This window comes from Pristis pectinata, chromosome 40 (assembly GCF_009764475.1).
Source record: "Pristis pectinata isolate sPriPec2 chromosome 40, sPriPec2.1.pri, whole genome shotgun sequence".
Lineage (NCBI taxonomy): Eukaryota > Metazoa > Chordata > Chondrichthyes > Rhinopristiformes > Pristidae > Pristis > Pristis pectinata.
The window spans coordinates 4,823,090-4,850,017 of NC_067443.1; the positions used below are offsets into that span (position 1 = coordinate 4,823,090).

The 26,928-nt window shown below is 44.6% G+C and overlaps 3 protein-coding genes across 12 annotated transcripts in view; 2 read left to right on the forward strand and 1 right to left on the reverse strand.

Moving 5' to 3' along the window:
• Positions 1 to 17,180, forward strand: part of cgnb (cingulin b) — a 106,206-nt gene extending 89,026 nt beyond the window's left edge. For all 10 annotated transcript variants that reach the window (XM_052045815.1, XM_052045811.1, XM_052045814.1 and 7 more), the window contains 3 exons: positions 2,425 to 2,533; positions 5,389 to 5,552; positions 11,472 to 17,180. In XM_052045815.1, coding sequence (XP_051901775.1) covers positions 2,425 to 2,533; positions 5,389 to 5,552; positions 11,472 to 11,607 — 409 coding nt within the window. In that variant the 3' untranslated portion in view covers positions 11,608 to 17,180. The remainder of the gene's footprint in view (positions 1 to 2,424; positions 2,534 to 5,388; positions 5,553 to 11,471) is intronic.
• The window catches only part of pi4kb (phosphatidylinositol 4-kinase, catalytic, beta), a 599,336-nt gene that overhangs the window by 564,290 nt on the left and 8,118 nt on the right, over positions 1 to 26,928 (reverse strand). The window lies entirely within an intron of this gene.
• Positions 25,847 to 26,928, forward strand: part of LOC127587479 (tuftelin-like) — a 38,510-nt gene continuing 37,428 nt past the window's right edge. The window contains exon 1 of the mRNA XM_052045835.1: positions 25,847 to 26,129. The gene's annotated coding sequence lies outside the window, so the exon portion shown is untranslated. The remainder of the gene's footprint in view (positions 26,130 to 26,928) is intronic.

Genomic DNA, 26,928 nt, shown 5'->3' on the forward strand with positions numbered 1-26,928 from the left:
GACAGAAATTTTGCCAAATCAAAATCAGATTTATTATCACTGACATACAACGTGAAATTTGTTGCTTTGTAGCAGCATTACAGTGCAAAGACATTAAAATCTATAAATTACAAAAACAAATAGTGCAAAAAAGAAAATAATGAGGTTGTGTTCATGGGTACATTATCGTTCACAAATCTGGCAGAGGGGAAGAAGCTGTTCCTGAATCGTTGTGTTTTAGAGAACTATTGTATTGTCTTTATTATCATGGTATATGGCTCCTATCAGGCTGAGATGTGCAGTATTTCTACATACTTTCCCACCTTCAGGTAGCCTTCTGATACCTATTAATGCTCCAAATGAAGAGCAGCTATTTAGAGAGGTGAAATCCTCTGTCAGACTAAACTGCAGTCATAATTATCATCTTGGGAGAAGAAAATTCCTGATTTTGATCAGGATGTAATTTTTTTTTTGAAAGGAAACACAACCTTGGCATGTTGTGTATATCTTGGCAGTTTCCTTTTATAAAACACACGGTTCACTTTTTTTGGATGTATTATTTGATGATGTAATCTGCACCTCATCTCTTGGCCAATCCTAAGTGAGAAATCTAGTGTGCGCTCTCTGGGAGCTGGTTGGGCAAATATATTGCAGATCCATTCCACTTGCTTCACATGAGTATCCTTGTTTGTGCTTTTATCCAGAAACTATCCAGACTGGAAACTGATGCCTTTTTATTCTGCACTGTCATTATATGTGGCCTTAAGACATACATTGATGATTGAGAAAGAAGGCTCCATAATTAACTGCCTGAAATACCAGTGGATGGTTTGTGGTAGTGGTTTTGAAAATGGGTGTTGTATGCTTTTTCTTCAAAAAGCCCTGGACATTCTCTCTTCTTTCCCACCCACCCCACCCCCCCCGCTCCGCCCCAAAAATCAGGCAGAAGATACAAAAGCCTGAAAACACGTACCACCAGGCTCAAAGACAGCTTCTATCCCACTGCTATAAGACTATTGAATGGGCCCTGGTCCGATAAGATGGACTCTTGCCCTCACAATCTACCTTATTATGCACCTTATTGTCTTCTTGCACTGCACTTTCTCTGTAACTGTAACACTTTATTCTACATGGTGTTATTTTCCCTTGTATTACCTCAATGCATTGTTGGAATGAAATGATCTGTATGGATGGCATGCAAAACCAAGTTTTTCACTGTACCTTGGTACATGTGACAATAATAAACCAATTTACCAATTTCATTGTGTTGCACACTACCATCATCTGGCTTTGATTTTGAAATGCAGGCCGGCACCGTAAGGTGGCGCTGCCTGAGCTCCAGAGACTCGGGTTCAATCATATCCTTCATGCTGTCTGTGTGGAGTTTGCACATTCTTCCTGTGACCACATGGGTTTCCTCCCGCAACTCAAAGACTTGCAGTGATAGGTTAATTGGCCTCTAGTGTACATGGGTGGTAGGAGAATTAGAGTGGAGTAGATGGGTTTGTGAGAAATGTATTACAGGGAAATATATGGGGGGGGGGGGGGTGCTGGGGATAAGCTTGCCCTAAGAGCCAGTATAGATTCTGGGCCACATCACTGCTTCCTGTGTTGTAAGGAAATATGAGAATCTTGAGTAAGGCAGTAAACCAAAGCCTTGACTAACTGTTCCAATCGTGAATTACTGCATGAACAGGTGTAAGGTAGGGCAACAGCCTAATTGTCATAGAACCAGGCACGCCTGCTCTTTCCCTACCTACATATTTTCGAAAGGTAAGTTCATTGGGTGCTTCAGCCAGTGTTCCTTCTTCATCTAACAGCACCAAAACTGGTATTGGTTTATTATTGTCACATGTACAAAGATTTTGTTTTGCATGCCATCCAGGCAGATCATGCCATACATAGTTACATCATGGTAGTGAAAAGAAAACAGAATGCAGAATATAGTGTTACAGTTACATTGAAATTGCCTTGCAGGTAGACAAAGTGCAAGGGCTACGACGAGGTAGATTGGGAGATCAGGAGTTCATCCTTTAGCATGTGAGAGGTCTGTTCAAGAGTCTGAGAACAGAAGCTGTCCTTGAGTCTGGTGGTTGTGCTTTCAGGCTTTTGTATCCTCTGCCTAGTGGAAGAGGGGAGAAGAGTGATTGACTGACTGGGGTGGGAGGGGTCCTTGATTATGTTAGCTGCTTTCCTGAGGCAGCGGGAAGTATAGATGGAACTAAATTAATGTTAAATAAATTGCAGATATTGGGACTTCGCAGTATGAAATGGCTGCCATATTTGTAAGTAAAAATACTTCAGGGCACTTCTGATTGGTTTGCTGTTATAAAATTTAACTTTCCTGTACAAAGAATCTTTGTTAATTTGAACCTGATAGTAAGATGACTTGCAGATGATCTTTTCCTCAATAGTGTCCCTTCTCTCTCCACCTCACATTAACAGGGAGCGAAGCATTCTGCAGACATCGAATCGCAAACTGGAGAGGAAGGTAAAGGAACTGACCATTCAGCTTGACGATGAGAGGCAGCATGTCTCCGATGAGAAGGACCAGGTATGTTTTTTGGAAGGAGATGGAGTAGTTTTCAAGAGGAGTTAATTCTCCTTGGCTTCTCTCTGCCCATGGTGAAAGATCATTGAATCTTTACAACAATGGAGGAGACTATTCTGTCTACAAAGTCCATGCTGGCTCCTTATGGAACAATCTATTCATATTTCATATTTTTATAAGACCTAGAAGGAAGCCATTTTGCCCACTGATACAAGCCAGCTCTCGCAGTATTCCCATCAGTCCCATTCCCCCACTTATTTCCCTGTAATCTATTCTGTCCCCTTCGATTCCACCCACTTGCACTCAGAATAATTTTCAGTAGGCAATGAACCCATCAACACATCTTTGAGATGTGGGAGGGAACTGAAGCACCTGGGGAAACCCACAGTCACAGGGAGAAGGTGGGAAGGCTCCTTAATTATGTTAGCTGCTTTCCCAAGGCAGTGCGAAGTGTAGACGGAACTAGATTAACATAAATTGCAGGTATTGGGACCTCACAGTGTGAAATGGCTGTCATATTTGTAAGTAAAAATACTTCAGGGCAAACTCCAACATCCTGTGTCCAGGGCAGGATCAAATCTGTGTTGCTGCAGCTGTGTGGCAGCAGTGCTACCTACGGTACCACATTGCTCTTTGAGTCTCCTGCTGTTTCTCAGTAGCCCTGCAGATTGTTTGCATTTTGAATTGGCTATTCAGACCTTTTTCAAAGCCTTGATTGAAAGGTTGGTGAAAGTAGAATCAAAAATCAGTTCCAGATCATAACCATTCTGTATTTAAAGTTTTACCTCATAATTCCCCACCCCGACCCTATTACTTTGAATTTGTGTCTGGGCTCCTTCACCCACAAGTTCATGGTGGGTGCTGTTTAATTAGGCCTAAAACTCATTGAGTGTATAATCTGGTTTGAACTCCAGAGTAAACATTTACTGTCGCCCAGGTGACATTGTAAACTCAAGAGCCAAATTGTTCTGGTGGTGATGAGGACCCCATACCATTGTTCATAGAGGATTAGGAGTATTGGGTAGGGGTTCACCCCAAAACAATAACAACAAAAGGATATTAGTTCATCACTCAGCTCAGCTCACAACATTCACTTGCATAATACAGGCTGTCCCTGGGTTACAAGCACCTGACTTACAGACACCCTACATACAAACGAGCTCCCATTGTATTACTAAATTCAAAAGTTTGACATGCGTTCATTACTATGAACAATGGAACTAGTTTCCCATCTCTCTCCACTTTTAGTAGTTTCTTACCAGTCTTGTGTGCTTTTGATGCCATTCATTACAATACTATGGAGGTATGGTTACCATATTGAGTCACGTTTGTGTACTTTCTGACCAATGGGCAAAACTGACTTGTGGACATTTGTAAAAATGGAACTCGTTCATTATCCAGGGACGGTCTGTGTGTATAAAATTCAAGAGGGGGTTGGTGCTGAGTATTTCCTCAGGCTGGATAGCTCAGGGCCATAATCTTGGAAAGATGGGTCAACTATTTTAAGCAAGAACATAGAACAATACAGCACAGAACAGGCCCTTTGGCCCACAATGTTGTGCCGACATAGCTAGTACCTCCTACCTACAGAATGCCTATATTCTTCCATTTTCCCCTCATTCATGTGCCCACCCAAGCCCCTCTTAAAAGCCCCCAATGAATTTGCCTCCACTACCATATCAGGTAATGTTTTCCAGACATAAATAAAGGCATAAGAAATTAAATTTAAAAAATAAGGAATAGAGAGAAATCTTCACTGAGGGTTACTAATCCACGAAGATCTCTTGACCCTATTCAAAGCTGAGATTTTTGGGAGGTAAGGCATATGGACACCTTACTGCTCTTTTTTTGTTACATATAATTTCTACCACAAAGAGTTAAGCCACGGAAAGTGGAGCCACGCATAAAAAGCTGGAGGAACTCAGCGGGTCAGGCAGCATCCATCCATTTCCCTCCATGGATGCTGCCTGACCCGCTGAGTTCCTCCAGCTTTTTGTGAGTTGCTCCAGATTTCCAGCATCTGCAGTCTTGTGTCCATGAGGCTATGAAAGGTGTTGCCCATTTTGCAGGGAAGTATTCCTGGGAATGAATTCTTTTCTATGGGAAGTTCCTAGGAAGACCTGCAGTACCACGGTACTCCTCAGAATCATAGTGGGCATGTAAGTGTAGCAGGAGGTGTTAACAACCCTTTTGGGGAGGGAACATGCAAGAACCTGCATCAGAGGAAGAAAAGGAACTAGTCATAACTCTGTCATCTTTATTGCTTCATCAGAACAGCCCAGCATACATTCATGCCATTCTGTCATTGTAATAGTCCATGCATTGGTAAATAAAGGATCGATTTGCTTTTTTTAAAAATTTATTATATGAATGCAGTTTGCAGAATACAAAATGAATTTGCATGGTTTAGCACCAGACCTAAGTAATGTTTGGGCAGTCATTAAACATTAAACATATGTGGATAGTCAGAGGCTTTTTCCCAGGGCTGAAATGGTTGCCACAAGAGGACCCAGGTTTAAGGTGCTGGGGAGTAGGTACAGAGGAGATGTCAGGGGTAAGTTTTTTTTGATGAGTGCGTGGAATGGGCTGCTGGCAATGGTGGTGGAGGCGGATACGATAGGGTCTTTTAAGAGACTTTTGGATAGGTACATGGAGCTTAGAAAAATAGGTAAGTCTAGTAATTTCGAAGGTAGGGACATGTTCGGCTCAGCTTTGTGGGCCAAAGGGCCTGAATTGTGCTGTAGGTTTTCTGTGTTCTAAATATTTGCAAATAGGAAGCTGGTAAAATAGTTTTTATTTTACAGTAAGTTGTTTATTGTCAGTTTTGCCTCTTTCTCCCCACCCCCTGCCCCATGCAGCTGACCTTGCGAGTGAAGGCCCTGAAGCGACAAGTGGACGAAGCAGAGGAGGAAATCGAGAGGCTGGAGGCTGCACGGAAGAAAAGTCTGCGGGAGCTGGAGGAAGTACACGAGGTCAACGAACAACTGCAGAATCGGATTAAGTCCTTGGAAAAAGACGTCTGGTAAGATGGCCTCTGGGCAAAACTTGACAGTCTTTTCAGACTGTCAACTAAGACCACAGCAGAGAGTAATATAGAAGTCAGCCATTTAGGCCCTCGGACCTGGCAGTAAATCAAGAGGTTAAAGTGGCAAATCTTGGATTAATTAGATTGATTAATCTTGGATTAATTATCCTGAGAGGTGAATAAAGTATCTCTTTGAAACCACAGACTCGATACCTGCAGTTTGGAGGAACGCACAGTGATGCACTGGCTGTCTTCAAAAGATAAGGTGTCCTTTTGTGTGTGGGAAGGGAAGGCGAGAAGTCATTAAATTATTGAACAGTTAGCTTATGAATGTAATCAGAGCTTTAAAATTTAATGATTTCTGTGAAGACTTGTCTCAGTTGATATGTGACTTAATGAATTGATATGGAAGGGGAGTCAGGGATGATAATATGTGACAGCCAGAGGTATTGCACACTATTATTCAAGTTTGTAATCCATCCTTGTTTTAGCTTAAAATTTTGCGTCATGCAAGTAGCATACAGTAACATTGTTCATGTTTTAATACTTGGGGAATATAAACTTTACTGTTTCTTCGTGTTAATATTCATTTTATTCTCTCTTTTGGTCTTTAGTCCAGTGAGAGTGGGGTGGGGGTGGAGGCAGAGGCATTGTTCCCAACCCCTCAAAGTTCAGACGATCTGCTGGAGGAACTCAGCGGGTCGAGCAGCATCTGTGGGAGGGAGGAAATTGTCGATGTTTCAGGTTTGTGTGTCCTGATGCAGGGTTTTGACCTGAAACATCAACAATTCCTTCCCTTCCACAGATGTTGCTCGACCTGTTGAGTTCCTCCAGCAGATTGTTTGTTGCTCCAGATTCCAGCATCTGCAGTCTCTTGTCTCCCTCAAGGTCAGAGACTGGTCCTCCGTGTTGCTAAGAGCCCCAGAAGATCAGAAACTTGACCTACCTTCCTGGTGTTTTCTGATTTGGCTGATGCAGCCATTTGCACTGGAAGCTGGAGGTGCATGATTGTAGTCATTGAACATAAGAAAACTAGGAGGGGCACAGCTATAAGTGCTGCTACAACCTCGTAGCTTATAGACCCAGGTTCAATCCTGACCTTGGGTTCATCTGTGTTGGAGCTTTCACATTCTCTTCATGGTTTCCTCTGGGTGCCCCCACTTCCTCCCACATCCCAAAGACATGGAGGTAGGTTGAATTTTTTTTCCACTGCAAATTACCCCCTACTGTAGGTTAATGGCAAAAAGAACCAAAGGGGGAGTTGATAAGCTTGTGTGAGAGGGAATAATATGGTGATAAGGTGAGGGGAAATGAGACTAATGGGAATGCTCCTCTGTGACCTCGCATGAATCTGATGGGCTGAATGGCCTCCTGGGTCCTTGTACATATGGTGCCTGGAGATAACCTTGTCAATTAAAACAGCTGATCCTTTGTTTCATGGTCACATTCCTCCATTACTCCATGTCCTCTGATTCCTTTACTGTGCAAAAATCCACGGATATTAATCTTGCGCATACTCACCAACCTCCAGGGCACGAAACAGTAAATTGAATCTGTGCTGCACCAACAGGCGTAGTCTTGCTAAATCCCTGTGTAATTGCAACAATGCCTCTTTCCCCTTGTACTCCAACCCTCTCGCAATCAAGACCAACATACTATTTGACGTCTTTTGTTTGCTGTATCTTCATGTTTATTTTCTGTGAGTTTTCTATGGTTCTATGAGCCAGCACAACCAGGTCCCCCTTTGCACTCACTAATTTTTCACCACTTATAAAATGTATTTCTGCCAATGTGAATAACCTCACATTCTCCCATCTTGTACTCCACATGCCACCTCCATGCCCCTCACTTAGCCTGTGTATATGGCTCTTTGCACCCTTCTCACAGTTTGCTTTTCCATCTGGGATTATATCATCAGTCAATTTGGGCACACTGTATTTTTGCCCAAATGAATACATTAAAACTCCAATAATCCGTCACACTTGGAACTTTGTGACTAGATTAACAAATTTTCCAGACTATTGGATGTTACTTCTATTAATACCCAACACATTTTAGATGTTACACAGTATTATAATAAAATTTCCCTACGAACTAGATAAGTTTAAAGGGAGCACTGTAAACAGGATTCGGGACAATTGAGAGGGAATGCAATCCCAGTGAGTTGAATGGGAGCACAGCAAACATTACCTGATGAGCCAGATGCCAAATCATCAGGATTTCCGAATGGTCAGAGAGCAGATTAATGTAGTTTTACTGTAGTTGAGTCTGAACTAGACTAGTAACAGCCAAACTGTTTGTATATAAATTGTTCTTGCTTCTTTAAGTAAAAAGGGGAGAGATTTAAATGCAGTTTTGCTTTCATTCTCGCGATTGTTTCCACTAGAAGGCAGCTAAAGAATCAGATTTATTCTCCCTGACTGAGATGATGTGAAATTTGTTGTTTTGCGGCAGCAGTACAGTGCAAAGAGAAAAACAAGGTTGCTAGGACTGGTAATGTGGTGTTGCTGGATCCAGAGACCCATGTATGACTTATTGATTTATTTCCTCTCTGTAGTTAGCAGCTGATCTCTTTATCCTCTGCAGAAGCACAGCAGTCTGAAGCTGCTGCACCACCCATCATGGTCTTCTGCAAGAAATCAGTTTAAAGGAAAATACCAGAGTTGGTATCTGCTCCTCATTATAGATTTCTGCTCCTACATATGTTATTGCTTCCTCTCCTAAAAACACTGTCATTGTGCTGGAGTGCAGGGTCCACAATTACCACACTTCACAATTGAGAGTTCTTGGAATATCACAGAGCTTTTGGCTATACGACTACAGAGAGTTTCTTTCTTCAATTTACTACATACTATGCACAGTTTACAGCAGGAACCCCAAGAAATGTTCTCCACACCTCCCTTCCCAAGCTGAAGGAAGCTGAGGTGTTGCAGCACTCTTGCTGAACTTAACAAACCCATCATAAAGCAGGGATTGACCCTGTGATTTTAATCAATGAGTCCGTTTGTGGTTGAGGTTGATATTTATTGGTATTACCAAGCTTTTTGAGGAATATGAATAAAAATTTGACAGGGTCCCCTCCCAATGATGAGCTTATTTAAATTTTTTACATGAGGTGGGGGGGGTTGGCAAGCTGCCACTGAGCACTCTTGCATATCTAATAGCTGTTGTTTAAACATTGGACAACTAACCTGGCAATTATGATACTGGGAGGTGATCTGTAAGTTAAGTTGCCCTGGCAACTTGTAAAAGCAGGAAGTACAACTCCTACTGATTGCATTTGACGTTCCCGGGGCAACAATGGCTAACATGAGGGGGCATAATTTTAAGGTGATTGGCGGAAGGTATAAGGAGGGATGTCAGGGGTAAGTTTTTTTACACAGAGAGTGGTGGGTGCGTGGAACGCACTGATGGCAGAGGTTGTGGGGGCAGATACATTAGGGACATTTAAGAGATAGCTCTCCATTTCTCTGTCATTCATGTGTCTGTGTGGGAGGGAAGGGTTAGATAGATCTTAGAGCAAGATAAAATGTTGGCACAACATTGTGGGCTGAAAGGCCTGTACTGTGCTGTAATTTTCTGTGCTCCTCAAATGGGGTGGGGGAGCTCTATGGCTACTTTTGAAGTTACTGGATACTGAAGAAGAGAACTATCCACTTTTAACACAACCAGTCAGGGTGGTTGAGGTCCAGTGCACAGTCAATTTGGCTGCAGTGCACTGCCACCTTTGCGACAGCCATTTTCTATACTGAAGTGAAAGTGGACCATTTGACTGAGGTTACCAGATGCCATTGGGATAGTTGACATTCAATCTGCTTCCCCTTTAACTGATGAGTGAAAATTCCTAGAGCCTTTCCTAGTCAATAACAGATTGGCCGTGATCTTTTTGATTGGCGGAACAGACTCAAAGGGCTGAATGGCCTACTATTCCTATGAAAGGCAAGTCAATCTGTCACCCACTTCTAGTTTGTAAACTTTTGTGGGGGCACTTGTCTCTTGGTTCTGATACAACAAGCAGATTGTAAACCCTCTTCTCCTTGTTCTTCTTCCCCCTCCTAGGCAGTTCCACTGTAAGCGAGAAGTGAGTAACTTTTTTTTGTTTCGTGACTAGCTCGCACAGGCCCACGCTGTAATTCTGCAAGCACTCTCAACAGTAATGCTACTTACACCTCCATAGATTACTATTCTACACACTGCTTAAAAATAACTTCATAACCAATTTACCAGCCTGCTGCCTGGTTACAGGCACTTGTACTGTTAGCTTGCTGTTGAACCACAAACTTGACAGATGCTTCTGAATTTGTCGTTTTATTTGATGCCCCTCTATGCAAGAAGTACTAACTGGTTAACTCAGTTCTGAAGTTGGTTGCAGCCTGACTTATGTTATTGGGATTAGTAAAAGCAATACTGCTTGACGTTCACTGAATGGCATGTTGTTGTCATTATGGCAGAGAAAGATTGTGTAAAATGAAGTTGGACAGGTATTTCAAAATATAGGTCAGGATACAGAAGGAAAAACTTGCATTTATAATGTCCTGAAGATCAGTGACATCCATCTGAAGTGTAGTCATTATTATGTGTGAAACCAGCAATCAACTTGCATATATTAAGCACCCAAAAACAACCAAGAAATCATCTGTTCTTGTGATGTTTAGAAGATAAATATTGACACTCCTGATGTGGGAAATTAGCTATTCCCTTTTAAGCTTGAGTGTACCTGGACCATTTTGTTCATCAGCTGCTACTTGGCGCAATAGAAGGTGTTCACAATCGATCACCAGCTGCTGAAGCCCATTTGGGTATCATCTGGAGTTTTTGTCTGAAGATTAACTGAAATATATAATGAACAATTCCCATATTTGACAGCAGACGATAGGGTCAATTTTAACATGTTGATAAGTCACTATTCGTCCAGATTCAGAAGGAAATTGTGTATTTGTTTAATGCAGTTCACATCCTTGGGCCAACCCAATGTGCCTCATGCTCAGTGAATTATGAATGAAAGGGTAATGTTGGAGCCAAACCCTGCAGCTGGTTTGCATACAGCAAGCTTCCGCAAGCAAAGGCAAGCTAAGCACCTTGTTACTCTAGGTGGCATTGGCTGAACTGGAAATGCCCAGAATATTTTTGGAACTTTGCAACAGGAGCAATCAGAGCCACCCAGCAGGCAGATGGATGACTACAACAGTGCAGTGCTATTTCAGTTAATCACTGGAGTGTCCAGCCTAGATTTCGGTGTTCATCTCTGGAGTGCCTGAGGTTTTAGGATGGCGATATCAAATTCCTTAATTGACCTGGTATTTCAGGATGCAAGCTATAACTGTGGCCTCCTTGCAAGTCTGGGAAGATGATCATCTATAGGGCATTCAGTATTTGAAATGGGGATGGAGAGTTAATGCAAAAGCCCAGTGAGAAAGTTAATTTCTTTTACTTTACCAATCTATTCTGGGCACTGAATCACAAAAATGCTTTGGCCTGGGAAGAAATGTTAGGGGCCAAAAGGTTTAATTGTGAGGTTAGAATTGTAAAAGTGGGCTCATTTCCTCAAATGTAGAAGATTGAGGAGCGATCTGACGGAAGTGTTTAAGGTGAATAAAGGAGGTGACCAGATAGAGTGGTGGGACTGAGTGTAGAACAAGAGGTGATGTTAAGGCTGATGTCAAGTGTGATGAAAATCTGTAACTTTTTTTGGAGAAGTTGGTGGTCTATTAAAAGGCCAAGGTTTATTTCTGTTCAGCCAGGGCACCAAGGGTAATGGAAACCAGAGTTAAGAAACAGGTCATCTATCAGGTATGGCTGCATAGCCACCACCTCTTCTTGTATTTTCTGGATAGGCAAGTGCGATGTTCTGAACGGCCTCCCTTCACGGCTTTAGTAATGGTGACCATAACTGCTCCACTTGTGTTCGTTCTGCAGGCGGAAGAATACTCGTTCCAACATGGATCTAAGAGATGATGACCTCAGTTCGGATGACGATTTTGAAAGCAAGTTCAATCCTTCCTCCATCACGTCGCTGATTACCGAGAGCAATTTGCAGACGAGCTCCTGTTAGATCTTTTTGGAGGCAAGGAATTCACCAGTTCATTCTGTCGCTCTCTGTGACTGGTGTGTACAAAAGGAAGTACCATTACTTGCTGATTCACTTGACTAGAAGATCATTGTCAGTGGAAAATCAGCCTCTCTTAAATGATCTGCATATGCAAAGCACTGTGCTTTTTGAATCCACTTTTAGTAAATGTATTTACCTGCTTTTGATAGGAAATATTGCATTTTAGTCAGTATGTTGTAACAAGTTTCTATTCCCTTCCCATAGGGAGGTAAAAAGGGTTCATCCTTGGGTACCTCACAGTATGCAATTTGCTTTCCCAGGACTGAGAGTACTAATGGAATTGGTGTTAAAGGAGGTCATTAGATATATATCTGGCAGCACCCATTCCATATGTTGACAGGCCACTCAGATCTAGTGGTCTCTCTCATCTCTACCTATTGTACATGGTGAGAGATGCTGTCTGCCCCATCTTTGTTTGGCTGCACAGCACTCTTGAGTGTGTTGTTTTCTCTTTTGCTAACAGTGGTTGCTGGTCATTCACTGAGCGAATGACCTCCAACTTGAAAGTAATGTAGTATATAAAAGGATCTTCCAGCCCCCATCACCACTGACCCTTGAAGATGGCCATATTGAGAATAAGTTCCTCTTTCACTGTGAATCCAGACTGTCAATTTCTGTTGCAGAGTGGTGCTTGCCACTGATCAGGGAATGTAGATAAGATCTGACTATTGGCAACTGTTGGTCTGTCACATGTAGCTGGGAGTTGATGGTCAATCCTTGAACTTTGCTCAATCAATTGGGGAATAGTTTGATGGATGTGTACCTCACTTCCAAACTAGAACTTAAAAAATGAAAATGGGAAAAAGTAGATTATTAAATTTAGAATAAGCTATGTTAGAATAAAAGTAGAATTTACTAAAATACAGTGAGTTAAGAAGAAACGGTGAAAAGATAAAGTTACAAGAAGAAAAATAAAATAGAGTGGTTGCTGGACATATGAAATTAAAGAAACTGCTGGGAATACTCAACAAGTCAAGCAGTATCCATGGGGAGAGAATAGCCTATTCTTCAGAACCAAGGATAATTAGAGGATTAATTTTGGGGGGGGAGGTGGGGGAAGGGAGGAGAGAACAAAAAGGAAAGTCTATAGGGGAGAATGCAGAATAGATAAAAGTATTCATTTTAATGGCTTAGGATGTATTTTGAAGGTGAATGTTCCGGGAGTGGGAACAAAATCCTTCATTTTATTGTCGCAATGTTAAAGCTGATTTTTTTTTAATTGGATGCCAGACACGAGGGATGTGAATCACCCTGGATCGGGCCAGCATTCAATACTCGAGTACAAGTGCTACATCCTCAACAGTCCCTGGTATTAACTGCAGGCAGCCCTAATGTATGAGCGGGAAGGGAAGGTGCAGTTGAAGGAAATTGCAAGCTCACTGCTAAGCTTTAGTGGGGTGAGATGATGAGAGTTGGGATGCAAGGAGGAAGAAGTTTGGGGGAGATGTCAGTATGTATTTCTTTATCCAGGGTGGAGCAGATTGTGAGAGAGGGTGACTAAGAGTAGGTTCTCAACGTGAATTTTGAGCAGTAGCTCAGTGCTCAACCCTGGAATGAGCTGGGATTTGATAGGGATAAGAATTTAGCTGGGGCACCACAATCCAGCTGTGGACTCCATTAAAACTAAGGTCTCGGTGCTCACAGATTTCACCATATTGGTGTTGCTTGTGTGGTTCTGGCAGAGCAGAATTGCCTGCCTATCATTGAATCCACAATATTGGATGAAGGTGCCGGTGAGAGGCAGGATTGGACCTCAGAATTATCAAGTAGCAACCTACATTGGCCAGCTTTTAGTGAATACAACCCACACTTTACTCATTGTATCTTTGGATAGAAGTCATACTCAGTGCGAAGAAATTTTCTGCCAATATTGCCAAGCAATGGTCTTGGAGTCATCTGTACCCCATCAGATATGTGTATCTGTAGTCATGTGCCTATACTCTGTTCCATCTTTCTGTATGTTTTTCTGTACATGATGCTATATTCTCTGTCTCTCTACTATATCTATAGATGGGTTTGTATCTGGCTAAATCTAATGAAACCTATGTGCCTTTTCCTGTATCTGCACCTATATCCAACTTGAGTGCTTGCATTTGGGTGTCTGTGCTCGCCTTTAACTGGTCAGCTCTGCTAACACATTACCAATATCAGCCTCTTTATTGGAGGCTATTTATTCCAAATTGGTGTGGCTTGAAAATCTTTTTTTAAAAAAAAATGAAGCCCTGGGTGCGGTCAGTCTCAGATTCCTGTGGTTGTACTGTTGGGAGGTACAAGTCTGAAGTGTTTCATAAGCCTTTTATTGACTGAGTAACCGAAGCTTCCAGCAGTTATTTCTGCTTGGTGTCTATAAGAAGAGGAAGTAGATGTCTGCAGTTGCCAGTTTATAGGCACTTGCTGTAAATATGTTGCCCCTTAAATCATACCAATGGACGCAACTGCCTTCAGGAGAGAGAAAGTTAAGAGGGAAAGATTTATTTTATTCCACCTCTGTTTCTAACCAGGAAACTTGAAAATACCATAGCTTCCCGTTCAATTGTGGGGATTATTTGACATTTGTATTTTGTGCTTCAGCTGGTGTATTAACATTCTATATCATTTTATCCCAACCCCCCCCACCTTTTGAACACAGCAAGCAATGAAGGCATCACCAGTGTTTGTGACTCACGAGATGAAGCACTGTTCAGAATGAATGACAGAAAGATGAGTACATTTATGGAGGACTATTCAGCTCACTACCTATTTAAAAAGTGTAGTTACTGTTTAATGTAGGAAGTACAATAGCTAATTTGTGTAGTACAAGTTCCCATAAGCAATGTGAAAGTAGCCAGATAATGCTAGGATAAAGTTGACTTAAACATAAATATTGATCAGGACACAAGATAACTCTTTAAAAATTATACCATTTGATCTCGAGGTGAAAGGGTGATGGATCCTCATTCTGACCACAACCTGAAGATTGTAGCTCTAACAGTGTGCAGCGTTCCCTCAGTGCTGCACTGAAATGTCAGCATCTACTGGCGTCAGCAGTGGGACAGGAATTGCTCTCCAGCACCACCTTCTCCCCCTCCCCACTTTGTGTCCTCAACAGCAAGAGTTTTACCAATCATACGGCAGCCAATAGAAGCAGCTTGAGTAGTGGAGAGAATAACAACCTTCCAAAAATGTACATACCTTTTTATGAAAGATATAATTGGATAATAAAGTATTACACTTCACAACATCTAGACAAACATGACAATTTCTACAAGAGTCCACAAATAGGTCTGAATCCACCATTTCGGAATTGAGAGCTTGTCCAGTGAGGACTGAGATGACGATAGATTGCTTCAGAGTTGAGAATCTTACAGCTGTCTACCCCAGAGACCTGATGATGCTCCATCACAGCATGCGATCAAGGCTGCGATAGTTGATTCTTGGACGTCAAGGTTGGGCATTGGGGAAGGTGGGGGGGGGGGGTGGGGTAGAGATGGGAGTGGAATTGAGGTAGAGGATTGGTCATGGTGGTTAGGATTCTCAGAACAGCCTTGAAGGTTCATGTGGTCACACCTTGCAACAGGAAGGTATCAACCATTCTTTCAAGCTCCATCTTCTGTCCAATTGTCTGGTCTGTGGTGTTACCCGATTTGACAGAGAGGGGCTTGTTGCGCCCCCCCCCCCCCCCCCCCCCCCCGAGAACTGTGTGCAAGCTGGCTTGAGTCTGAACGAGATGCTCTCCACAGTGGAATGCCTAGCTCAGCATCACCATTAGCAAGTGCCCACCCTTCACGAATTCTTAACATGAATCAATGTCCTCCTCAAGAAGGTGAGATGTTTCCAGCAGACGAAAGGGTGTACCTGGTGTGAGAGTACTTCACAAGGGAAAAGGAATGCAGAGTTGAATTTCTACAGCGTTTTTCACACCCTTTGGAATGTCCCAAAATGCTTTACCATCAATGATCTACTTCTGTTATTGGCATAACTTTGGAAGTAAGGCAACCTATTTCCACACAGCAAACTCTCACTGGCAGCAGTGTGCTCATGATGGGCAGTGAGTAATGTGTGTTAGCAATGTTAGTTGAGGGATTAAATATTGGCCAGGATAAGTCAAGTGAAAATGTTGACTAAAGTGTGCTGCTGCAAGTAAGTTTTTCATTGCACCTGTGCATATATGTACTTGTGCAGATGGCAATAAACTTGACTTTGACCTTTCAGGAAAGGATTTGACATGTTTGCACCATATTGAATGATTCCTTTGCACTTGAGTTATTAAGGTACTTGGGGCTGATGTCTGCTTTGTCTCGACTAATTAGGAGGCCTGTGAAGTGAGTCACAGTACAGATCCATGACCTCTATCCACCCTTCCTGCCAGTAAAGACCTTGTGATGGCAGTAATCAGACTTACTTATTTTCTTTGAGATCATATATTCCTTCCCCTACCCTCCTCACTTCCCCCTTTCAGGTAAGGTTCTTGTGTCAAAAGTTTTTTTTTAAAGTTTCTTTATTTCAGTGTTTAATGCAGAATGGTAAAAACTTGCAGGGTCCTGGTGGGGCAGACTGGTGAAGCACCAATCATCATTTGGAAAAAATAATACCAAGCATTCCGTCAATCTTACTATTCTTCAATATTGTTTGGGCTCACAGGTTGATAATTTCTGTTTAATGATGAATTCTGAGGTCAGCCACGATCAGTTTTACAAATAATATATGGGGAAAAAAAACAGAAGCCTTACTTTTATATTGTTGGTAATGACTGAAGCACGGTCATCTTGCTGGATGTTGCCTGGTTTGGTAACCGTGTGATGATAAAGAGGGAGTAAAATCACCTGTATAATTCTCAAGCAATTAATAAGCAGCTGGCTCCTTTGGTAACTTTAGTTTTGGGAAAACGCTTTTCTTGGGCTTAACATCTCGCTGTTATCCAGATCACCAGTTAAAATATAAATAATTTCAGGTTTTGAAATCTATTTATTCCACTTTGTATGTTGTCTTTCACAATTTCATTGTCTCATGTGATTGAGTTTATGAATGAAGATGAAAATACAGACATCAAATGACAGTGTTTCTTAAGAATAATTCAACCTTCCCTAATTTTATCAGATGAATGCTCGTATACAGGTGGCCCCTTCCTAAAATACCCAGAAAGTAGACTTGTACACCAGTTTTATAGTATATCTTTGCTATGGTATCAACTGCAAGTATACTGTGTATACATTAAATGTAAATATGTCTCGTGTTTCTACTTCACACTCTTCCTGTTGCCAAGACTTGCTCGTATATAAATTTAAAAATCAATATTAACTGAAGAGATTTATACAAAATCTATATAGAGATTTATATACATATTAACTGTATAGAGGAGAATATCGATTACCTATCGATCAAGATTTGTATGAGGTTTTGATTCCAGCTTCTGCGGGAATTTTCAAAGCTATTTTTTCACATTTATATTTTTGTATATATGTTTGAAATTCAAAACTTTAATTTGCATATTCTGTGGAAGATAATAAATATGCTTAAGATATTTAGTTGCAAATTGTTTTGTGATTTGTTTATTTAGTATGGTAAAATGTACACATGACACCTTGCCTCGGTTGGTTCATTGTTTTGGTTATTACAGGTCCTCTCCAGTTCACAATAGGGCTCCCTTTCTGAGAACAGTTTTTAATCCGAACAGTTCACAAGTCAGAAATGTGGCAGGAAACTGAGTTCCCACCTGGCAGCAGCCGGCAAATCCATCCCATCGGTCTCCCAAACACTCGTTCATGTGTACGGGCTATACACAAGTCAGATGTTCATAAGCTGGAGAGAACTTCTGCTTCACCTTTTGTATACTCGTCTATTAAATGCTACTTCAGTGACATTTACATGGTTAATCCACTGTCCCAGCTCACCCCATCTATGCCTTGGTTAACTCCTTATCACTATACTATTTTCAGGAGCTTGCTTTGCAGAAATTGGTTGCTATATTTGAAAAGTAAACTCTAGCACCATCCAAACCTTGTGGCTTCCAGCATCCATACAGGTACATACGAATTGGGGACATGAGACTGCAGATGCTGGAATCTGGAGCAACTATCTTCTGGAGGAACTCAGCAGGTCGAGCAGCATCGGTGGGAGGAAAGGAATTGTCAACATTACGGGTCCTGATGCAGGGTTTCAACCTGAAACCGACAGTTCCCTTTCCCACCCACCCCCCCACCGCCCCTCCAGATGCTGCTGGGTTCCTCCAGCAGGTAGTTTGTTGGTACAAATAGGGAGCAGGAAAAGGCTACTTGTGTCTCCAGTCTGTTCCACAATGTAATTAAGATCATGGCTGATCTGACTGTAATCTTGAGCACGATGCACCTGCAGGTCTCGCATCATCCTGACTTGGGAATGAATCAACCGATCCTTCAAGCTGCATTTCCTGATCCACCAACACAAAAGGAACACCTTCACCTCAAGGACTGTAGCAGTCCACCATCACCATCTGAAGGGGCATTAAATTCTAGTCTCGCCAACAGCAACCACATCCTAAAAACAAATTAATTTAAAAAAACTGTAACCTTTTGGCAGATTTAAAACATTGAGAGTCTGTTTTTGGGGGGGGAGGGGCAGCAAGTAGGAGCAGTGCCATTGGGGTAATAGATGCAGGTTCAGTTGTGTTGAAAAGGAAGTTGGTTGATGGGGAGGTGGCAGGAGAGTGGAGTCGGTTGGCCTCCTTTTGTGTAGAGTCAGCACAGGGTCAAGTTGAGTTTATTGTCATATGCGCAAATACGGTGAGGTACATGTACAGTGAAAAAATTGCTTACAGCAGCATCACAGGCACATGTATTCAGACAATGCACAGAGCATAAATTATACAAGAGTGAAGAAAAAGATTATACAAAATAAGTCATTAGTGCAAAATCAAGATTAGAAACAAGTCCATTGTAGTGCACAAGGTGGTCTGTAGTGTTCTGTTGCTGAGGTCGGGTTAGGGTTGTGCAGGTTGGTTGAAGAACCTTGACGGTTGTCGGAAGCTGGTGGTGTTGGACTTCAGGCTTCTGCACCTCCTGTCCAACGGTGGCAGCTAGAAGATGGTATGGCCCTGATGCTGAGGATCCTTCATGCCTCCTGTAGGTGCTGTCAATGGTGGGGAGGGCCGTGTCAACTCCCTGCAGCCTCTTGTGTTCCCTTGCATTGGAATTGCCATACCAGGCTATGATGCTACCAGTCAGGTTACTTTCTACAGTGCATCTGTAGAGGTTTGTCAGAGTATTTGGTGACTTGCTGAATCTCCTTAAGTTTCTAACAATGGGTTGAATAGCCTCCTTCCATGTTTTAACATTTCCATGGGATGTGAGGAAATGCCAATTAACCTGGCATAATTATGACCTGGAATTTCCTGTCTTTAAAATTGTACATGGAATTACAATGTTGTGGCCATTACAGAGGCTTGGCTGTCACAAGGGCAAGATTGATGTTCTGGGGTTTAGATTTTTCAAAAGGGATGGGGAGGTAAAAAGCTGGGGGGTGGGGAGTGGCATTACTAATCAGGGAAAATATCACAGCTGCAGAAAGGGAGGACATCGTGAAGGGATTGTCTACAGAGTCTGGGCGGAAGTCGGAAACGGGAAGGGAGCAATCACTCTATTGGAAGTATTCTGTAGTCCCCTCAATAGCTGCCAGGACACTGAGGAGCAGATGAGTAGGCAGATTTTGAGATCTTGGAAAGGTGCAAAAATAACAGGGTTGTTGTCATGGGTGACTTCCACTTCCCTAACATTAATTGGCACCTCCTTAGTGCAAAAGATTTAGATGGGGCAGAATTTGTTAGGTGTGTCCAAGAAGGATCCTGGACACAGTATGTGGACAGGCCGACGAGAGGCCATACTGGATCTAGTACTAAGCAATGAACCTGGTCGGGTGACAGACCTCTCAGTGGACAAGCGTTTTGAAGATAGTTACCAAAACTCCCTGAGTCATGGGCAAGGATAGGAGCAGACGATATGGGAAAGTATTTAATTGGGGGAGGGCTAATTACGATGGTATTAGGAACTTGGGAGCATAAATTGGGAATGTTTTAAGGGAAATTCACAGCAGAAATGTGGAGGTTGTTTAGGGACCACTTGCATGGGGTTCTGTATATGTTTGTCCTACTGAGATAGGGAAAGGATGGTAGGATAGAGGAACAATGGTTAATGAGAGGTGGAACATTTAGTCAAGAGGAAGGAGGAAGCATACTTGAGGTTTTGGAAGCAAAAATCATACAGGGCTCTTAAGAATTGTAAGGTAGCCAGGAAGGAGCTTAAGAAGGGGACTTCAGAGAGCTAGAAGGAGACATGAGAAGGTCTTGGCGAGCAGGGTTAAGGAAACCCCAAGGCATTCTACATGTATGTGAAGAACAGGAGGATGACGAGAGTGAGGGTCCTTAATGAATATTTTGCTGCTGTGCTCACCAGGAAGAGGGACTTTGACAAATGTGAGGTCAGCGGAGAACAGGCTAATGTGCTGGACCATGTTGAGGTTAAGAAAAAGGCAACGTTAGAACTTCTGAAAACATTAAGATAAGTCCCTGGGGCTGAACGGGATATACCCCAGGTTACTACAGGAAGTGAGGGAAGAGATTGCTGGGGCCTTGATGATCTTTGCGTCCTCCCTGGCCACAGGAGTGGTACCAGAGGACTGGAGGATGGCAAATGTTCAGTTGTTCAAGAAAGGTAATAGGGATAATCCTGGCAATTATAGACCAATGAGTCTTACGTCAGTGGTGGGTAAACTATTGGAGAGAATTCTTGGGGACAGAATTTACGAGCATTTCGAGAAGCATAATCTTATTAGGGATAATCAGCATGGCTCACGAGTCTAATTGAGTTTTTCGAGGAGGTGACAAAACAAATTGATGAAGGTAGAGCAGTGGATGTGGTGTATATGGATTTTAATAAGGCATTTGACAAGGTTCTCCAAGGTAGGCTCATCCATAAAGTCATGAGGCATGGGATCCATGGAGACTTAGCTGCATAGATCTGGAATTGGCTTGCCCACAGAAGGCAGGGGGTGGTGGTAGATGGAGAGTATTCTGCCTGGAGGTCAGTGACTAGTGGTGTACCACAGGGACCCCAGCTCTTTGTGATTTTTGTAAGTGACTTGGATGAGGAAGCGGAGGGATGGGTTAGTAAGTTTGCAGATGACACGAAGGTTGGAGGTGTTGTGGATAGTGTAGAAGATTGTCATAGGTTACAACGGTATATAGAATAGGATGCAGAGTTGAGTGGTGAAGTGGCAGTGGAGTTCAATCTGGAAAAGTGTGAAGTGATACACATTGAAAGAATGAACTTGAAGGCAGAGTACAAGGTTAATGGCAGGATTCTTAGCTTTGTGGAGGAACAGAAGGATCTTGGGTTCCAAGTCCATAGATCCCTCAAAGTTGCAGTGCAAGTTGATAGGGTGGTTAAGAAGGTATATGGTGCTGGCCTTCATTAGTCAGGGGATTGAATTCAAGAGCTGCAAGGTAATGTTGCAGCTCTATAAAACTGGTTAGACCACACTTGGAGTACTGTGTTCAGTTCTGGTCACCTCATTATAGGAAGGATGTGGAAGTGCTAGAGAGGGTGCAGAGGAGATTTACCAGGATGCTGCCTGGATTAGAAAACATGTCCTATGAGGAAAAGTTGAGCGAGCTGGTGCTTTTCCCTTTGGAGTGATGGAGGATGAGAGGCTACTTGGTAGAGGTGTATAAGATTATGAGAGGGATAGATAGAGTGTTTGAGGTGAGTGGAGAAAAGTTTAGGGGAGATGTCAGAGGTAGGTTTTTCACACCCACCCCTGGGTGCCTGGAGCACATTGCCGGGGTTAGTGGTAGGCTGAACATTTAAAAGACTCTTGGATAGGCACATGGATGTGAGATAAATGGAGGGTTATGGGCTGTGTGGGAGGGAAAGGTTAGATCGATCATGGGGTAGGTTTATATAGGTCAGTACACCATTGTGGGCTGAATGGCCCTTACTGTGCTGTACTGTTCTATGTTCTAAACAACCAATCAGTGCCTTCAAAAAAGAATTAGATGGGCACATAATTTATAGGGCTATGGGAGAAGAGTGGAAGAACGTGACCGATGGGATTGCTTTGCTAGGATTCAGGATAGACTCGATGGGCCAAATGGCTTCCTTCATACAATGACCATTCTGTGATAGGATTAGGTTGAAAGATGCAGTGATGAAGGGAGAGGAGCACAATAAAAGATAGGGAACGTCCCTAATGGGGTGGCAGACAGGAGATGTTAAGAAATGCAAGGCATGAGTTCAGGAAGAAAGAAATAGAAGAACTAGAATCGAGTGAGTCTGGAAGATGTAAAATCATCCTCTGTTGACAGGTGAGATACCATTTGTTGAGTTTCATTGAAACCGTAGAAGAGACCAAGAATAGAAGATAGATGACTGGGAGCGTAGTGTTCAAACTACCAGTTAAGTGAGTTGTCCCAACTCTGTACTAATCTTGTGTGCCTTTTTTATTCCCCATCCAGACTGTAGAGAAGACCATGCAGGTGGAAGGGGCTTTCCCAGACCAGCTTTATACCTAAATCACTGCAGGGAGAAATCTAGCCTGAAGCAGGTAAAGAATAAGAGGAGAAAGGGTGATGCTGCTGAGATATCGATCTTGTCTCTTGGGGAAAGAAAGGATATGAGTTCAACTGCAAGTCCAGAGGCTCTCAGACTTAAAATGACACTTGAGTGCGGTCACGAGGGAGTGCTGTTCAGCAGGAGGTGCGATGCGTGGGAGGGCCAAAACTAACATTGTATCATCACATCAGATGTCCTCTCAGATGAGTCATTGGTTTGAGGCCCCATTTTTTCTTTAAACGATCACACAACAGCTTTCAAACAGAGACATGACAATAGGAGTAGGTCATCAGGCCTCTTGAGCCTGCCCTGCCATTCAACATGGTAAATTGGTCTATTATTGTCACACGTACTGGGGTATAGTGGAAAATCTTTTGTTTTGCATGCCATCCATACAGATCATTTCATCACATCAAGGTAGTACAAGGGAAAAAGCAATAACAATGCAAAATATGGTGTTACAGTTATAGAGAAAGTGCAGGCAGACAATAAGGTGCGAGGTCATAATGAGGTAGATTGTGAGGTCAAGAGTCCACTTTATCGTACCAGGGGACCATTCAATAGTCTTATAACAGCGGGATAGAAGCTGTCCTTGAGCCTGGTGGTATGTGCTTTCAGGCTTTTGTATCTCCTGCCCAATGGCGGGGGGGGGGGGGGGGGGCAGTGTGGAGGGAGTGGGGTGGTGAGGAAGAAGAGAGAATGTCCTTTGATTATGTAGACTGCTTTCCCAAGGCAGCAAGAAGAATCCACAGAGGGGAGGCTGGTTTCTGTAATGTGCTGAGCTGTGTCCACAATTCTCTGCAGTTTCCTGCAGTCTCGGGCAGAGCAGTTGCCAAGCTGTGATGCATCCAGATAGGATGCTTCCTAAGGTGATCGTAGCTGATTTACACTGGCCTCAACTCCTCGTCTGTGCCAGTTCCCATAGCCCTCAATTCACCAATCTTTCTTTCAAAATTATATCCAGACCCTCTGGGATGTAGAGAATTCCAACGATTCACCACCCTCTGTGAGAAAAAATTTGTATGCACCTGTTTTAAATGACTGACCCCTGCTCTTCAGTGTCCCCAACCAATACTTATTCCCTTGACGAACAGCATCACTTTTTAAAAAAAAAAGTTACCTGGTCATTATCACAGTGCTGTTGTGGGAGCTTGTGTGCAAGTTAGTTGCAATATTTCCTACATTACACCAGACCCTGAATTCCTGAAGCGTTTCATTGGCTGTGAATGACTATGGAACGTTGTAAGGAGAATTGGGAAAAACTTTATTTCTCAACTTCGTTGAGCCAGGATGAATATCCTGACCAGAAGCTGTGAGCTCCAAGTCCAGTACAATGTGTGGGTGAAGTGAAATGGGAGACTATGGAAGATGAGAACCAGCTTTAAATATTAAGTTCACGTTTATGATTTGTGACCCTCCATGAGAACTAAGAAAAGTTAGAAATAGAAGATGGTTAAAGAAAGAGACAGCATGGGGACAGGTCCGTTAGCCCACAGGTCCATGCCAGCCATCAACCACTTAATTAAACCTGCTTGAATAGTGGAGGGAGTCTCTTCACTGGAACGGCATTAGATGCCAGCTCAATCAATCTATTTAACTAATCCAAGATTGATTGGTTCTTGATAGTGAAGAGTACCAAGGTATATGGGACCTTGGTATGTAGATGGATAGGATGCAGATCAGGTCTTGTGTAGCAGAACAGGCTCAATGGGCTGAATGGCCTACAAGTGTTTCCACTGAGATTCACTATCCTATGCCCCTTCAACCCTCCTGCAGGGTGATCAGGGAGATTGAGGGGACTGGATAGAGACTTATTGGTGAGTCATTAAAGTTATGATGACAGAAGGGGTTATGGAGTTGGAGGGCTGGGTTCCAGGGGAGTGATAAGGGAAATGGGAATGTGTCAGTCCACAGGGATTGACGTCATTGGGGAACATTCTTGGACATGTTTTGCTTTTGCAGACCCATTCTGACATTAGCTAATAATTCTCCTGAAGACATCAATGCAACGATCTGGTTACCATGTGGAAAGTAAATATACTTTCAATTGGAAGCTGTCGAGTATTCCAGCACACTCTGTTCATCAGAATGTGACAACTGGAATGTGCTGTTGCCATAACTTGTTAATCAATCCCCAGGCAACTTAGCTCAATACAGAAGACCAGGGGTGAGGCCAGAAGAAGTCTCTCCCCTCCCTCTCTCCCCACCCTTCCTCCCCCCCCCCCCCAACATCCCTTCCTCTCTCCCCCCCCCACACCCCGTCCTCTCTCCCCCCCACACCCCGTCCTCTCTCCCCCCCCACACCCCGTCCTCTCTCCCCCCACACCCCGTCCTCTCTCCCCCCCACACCCCGTCCTCTCTCCCCCCCACACCCCGTCCTCTCTCCCCCCCACACCCCGTCCTCTCTCCCCCCCCACACCCCGTCCTCTCTCCCCCCCCACACCCCGTCCTCTCTCACCCCCACACCCCGTCCTCTCTCCCCCCCCACACCCCGTCCTCTCCCCCCCCACACCCCGTCCTCTCTCCCCTCCCACACCCCGTCCTCTCTCTCCCCCCCCACACCCCGTCCTCTCTCCCCCCCCACACCCCGTCCTCTCTCCCCCCCCACACCCCGTCCTCTCCCCCCCCCCACCCCCCGTCCTCTCTCCCCCCCCACACCCCGTCCTCTCCCCCCCCCACACCCCGTCCTCTCTCCCCTCCCACACCCCGTCCTCTCTCTCCCCCCCCCCACACCCCGTCCTCTCTCTCCCCCCCCCACACCCCGTCCTCTCTCCCCCCCCACACCCCGTCCTCTCTCTCCCCCCCCACACCCCGTCCTCTCTCTCCCCCCCCACACCCCGTCCTCTCTCTCCCCCCCCACACCCCGTCCTCTCTCTCCCCCCCCCCACACCCCGTCCTCTCTCTCCCCCCCACACCCCGTCCTCTCTCTCCCCCCCCACACCCCGTCCTCTCTCTCCCCCCCCACACCCCGTCCTCTCTCTCCCCCCCCACACCCCGTCCTCTCTCTCCCCCCCCACACCCCGTCCTCTCTCTCCCCCCCACACCCCGTCCTCTCTCTCCCCCCCACACCCCGTCCTCTCTCCCCCCCACACCCCGTCCTCTCTCCCCCCCACACCCCGTCCTCTCCCCCCCCACACCCCGTCCTCTCTCCCCCCCACACCCCGTCCTCTCCCCCCCACACCCCGTCCTCTCTCCCCCCACACCCCGTCCTCTCTCCCCCCCCACACCCCGTCCTCTCTCTCCCCCCCCACACCCCGTCCTCTCTCTCCCCCCCCACACCCCGTCCTCTCTCTCCCCCCCCACACCCCGTCCTCTCTCCCCCCCCCACACCCCGTCCTCTCTCCCCCCCCCCACACCCCGTCCTCTCTCCCCCCCCCACACCCCGTCCTCTCTCCCCCCCCCACACCCCGTCCTCTCTCCCCCCCCCACACCCCGTCCTCTCTCCCCCCCCACACCCCGTCCTCTCTCCCCCCCCCCCACACCCCGTCCTCTCTCTCCCCCCTCCCCCCACACCCCGTCCTCTCTCTCCCCCCTCCCCCCACGCCCCTTCCTCTCCCCCTCCCTCCCCCTGTGCCCCTTCCCCTCCCCCTCCCCCTCCCTCCCCCCGCCCCCCCCACCACCCATGGAAGTACACAACAGCCAACAGTCCTATCTCACCTGGAATCGGCATCAATTCTACAAGCCAGGCATGCAACCCAGGCCAGGTGCAGCCTTGTTGAAAGTGCTGTCCTTTCACTGAGATGACTATGGCTGGGTGAGGAAGGTGAAGCAGGGTTCACAGCTGAAGGCTAATTGGCAGAAGAACAATACTTTTTTTTGAAACGCAGCAAGTTCTTGCAATCTGGGATGCACCTGCCTGCAAGAACAGTAGAACCAGATTCAACAGGAGCTTTCAAATACCAACTGGTAAGTACAGAGAGACACAACAATTAATGTGGGAGCAAGCAAGGAGTTGACTAACATCCTTCTGCTTTGTTTAATACTATAAGATGGGCTGGTTTTTTTTCCCTGGAGCGAAGGAGGCTGAGGGAGTGACCTTCCAGAAGTGTACAAAATCATAAGGGGCATAGGTAAGCTGGGTGGTCACAGTCCCCTCCCAAGGTAGGGGTGTCTAAAACTGGAGGGTACTGGTTTAAGATGAGAGGGGAAAGATTTAAGGCAGTCTATGGGGCAGTATTTTCACACAGAGGGTGGTGTGTATATGTAACGAGCTGTCAGAGGAAGTGATAGAGGTGGGTTCAATTACAATGTTTAAAAGGCACATATAGGTACATGGATAGGAAAGGTTTAGAGGGAAACATTTTTCAAATGTCAGCAGGGACAAACAAGTATTAGCCCTGGCCTCGGGGAGTTCTTCCTGATGCCGAGGGAAGGAAGGTGCTGGTCAATATTTATCCTTCAACCAATCTTCAAAAATGAAGTTGAGATGATTTCAGCCCAGGGCTGAAATGGTTGCCACAGGAGGACACAGGTTTAAGATGCAGGGGAGTAGGTACGGAGGAGATGTCAGGGGTAAGTTTTTTTACTCAGAGAGTGGTGAGTGTGTGGAATGGGCTGCCGGCAACGGTGGTGGAGGCGGATACGATAGGGTCTTTTAAGAGACCTTTGGATAGGTACATGGAGCTTAGAAAAATAGAGGGCTATGGGTAAGTATAGTGATTTCTAAGGTAGGGACAGGTTCGGCACAGCTTTGTGGGCCAAAGGG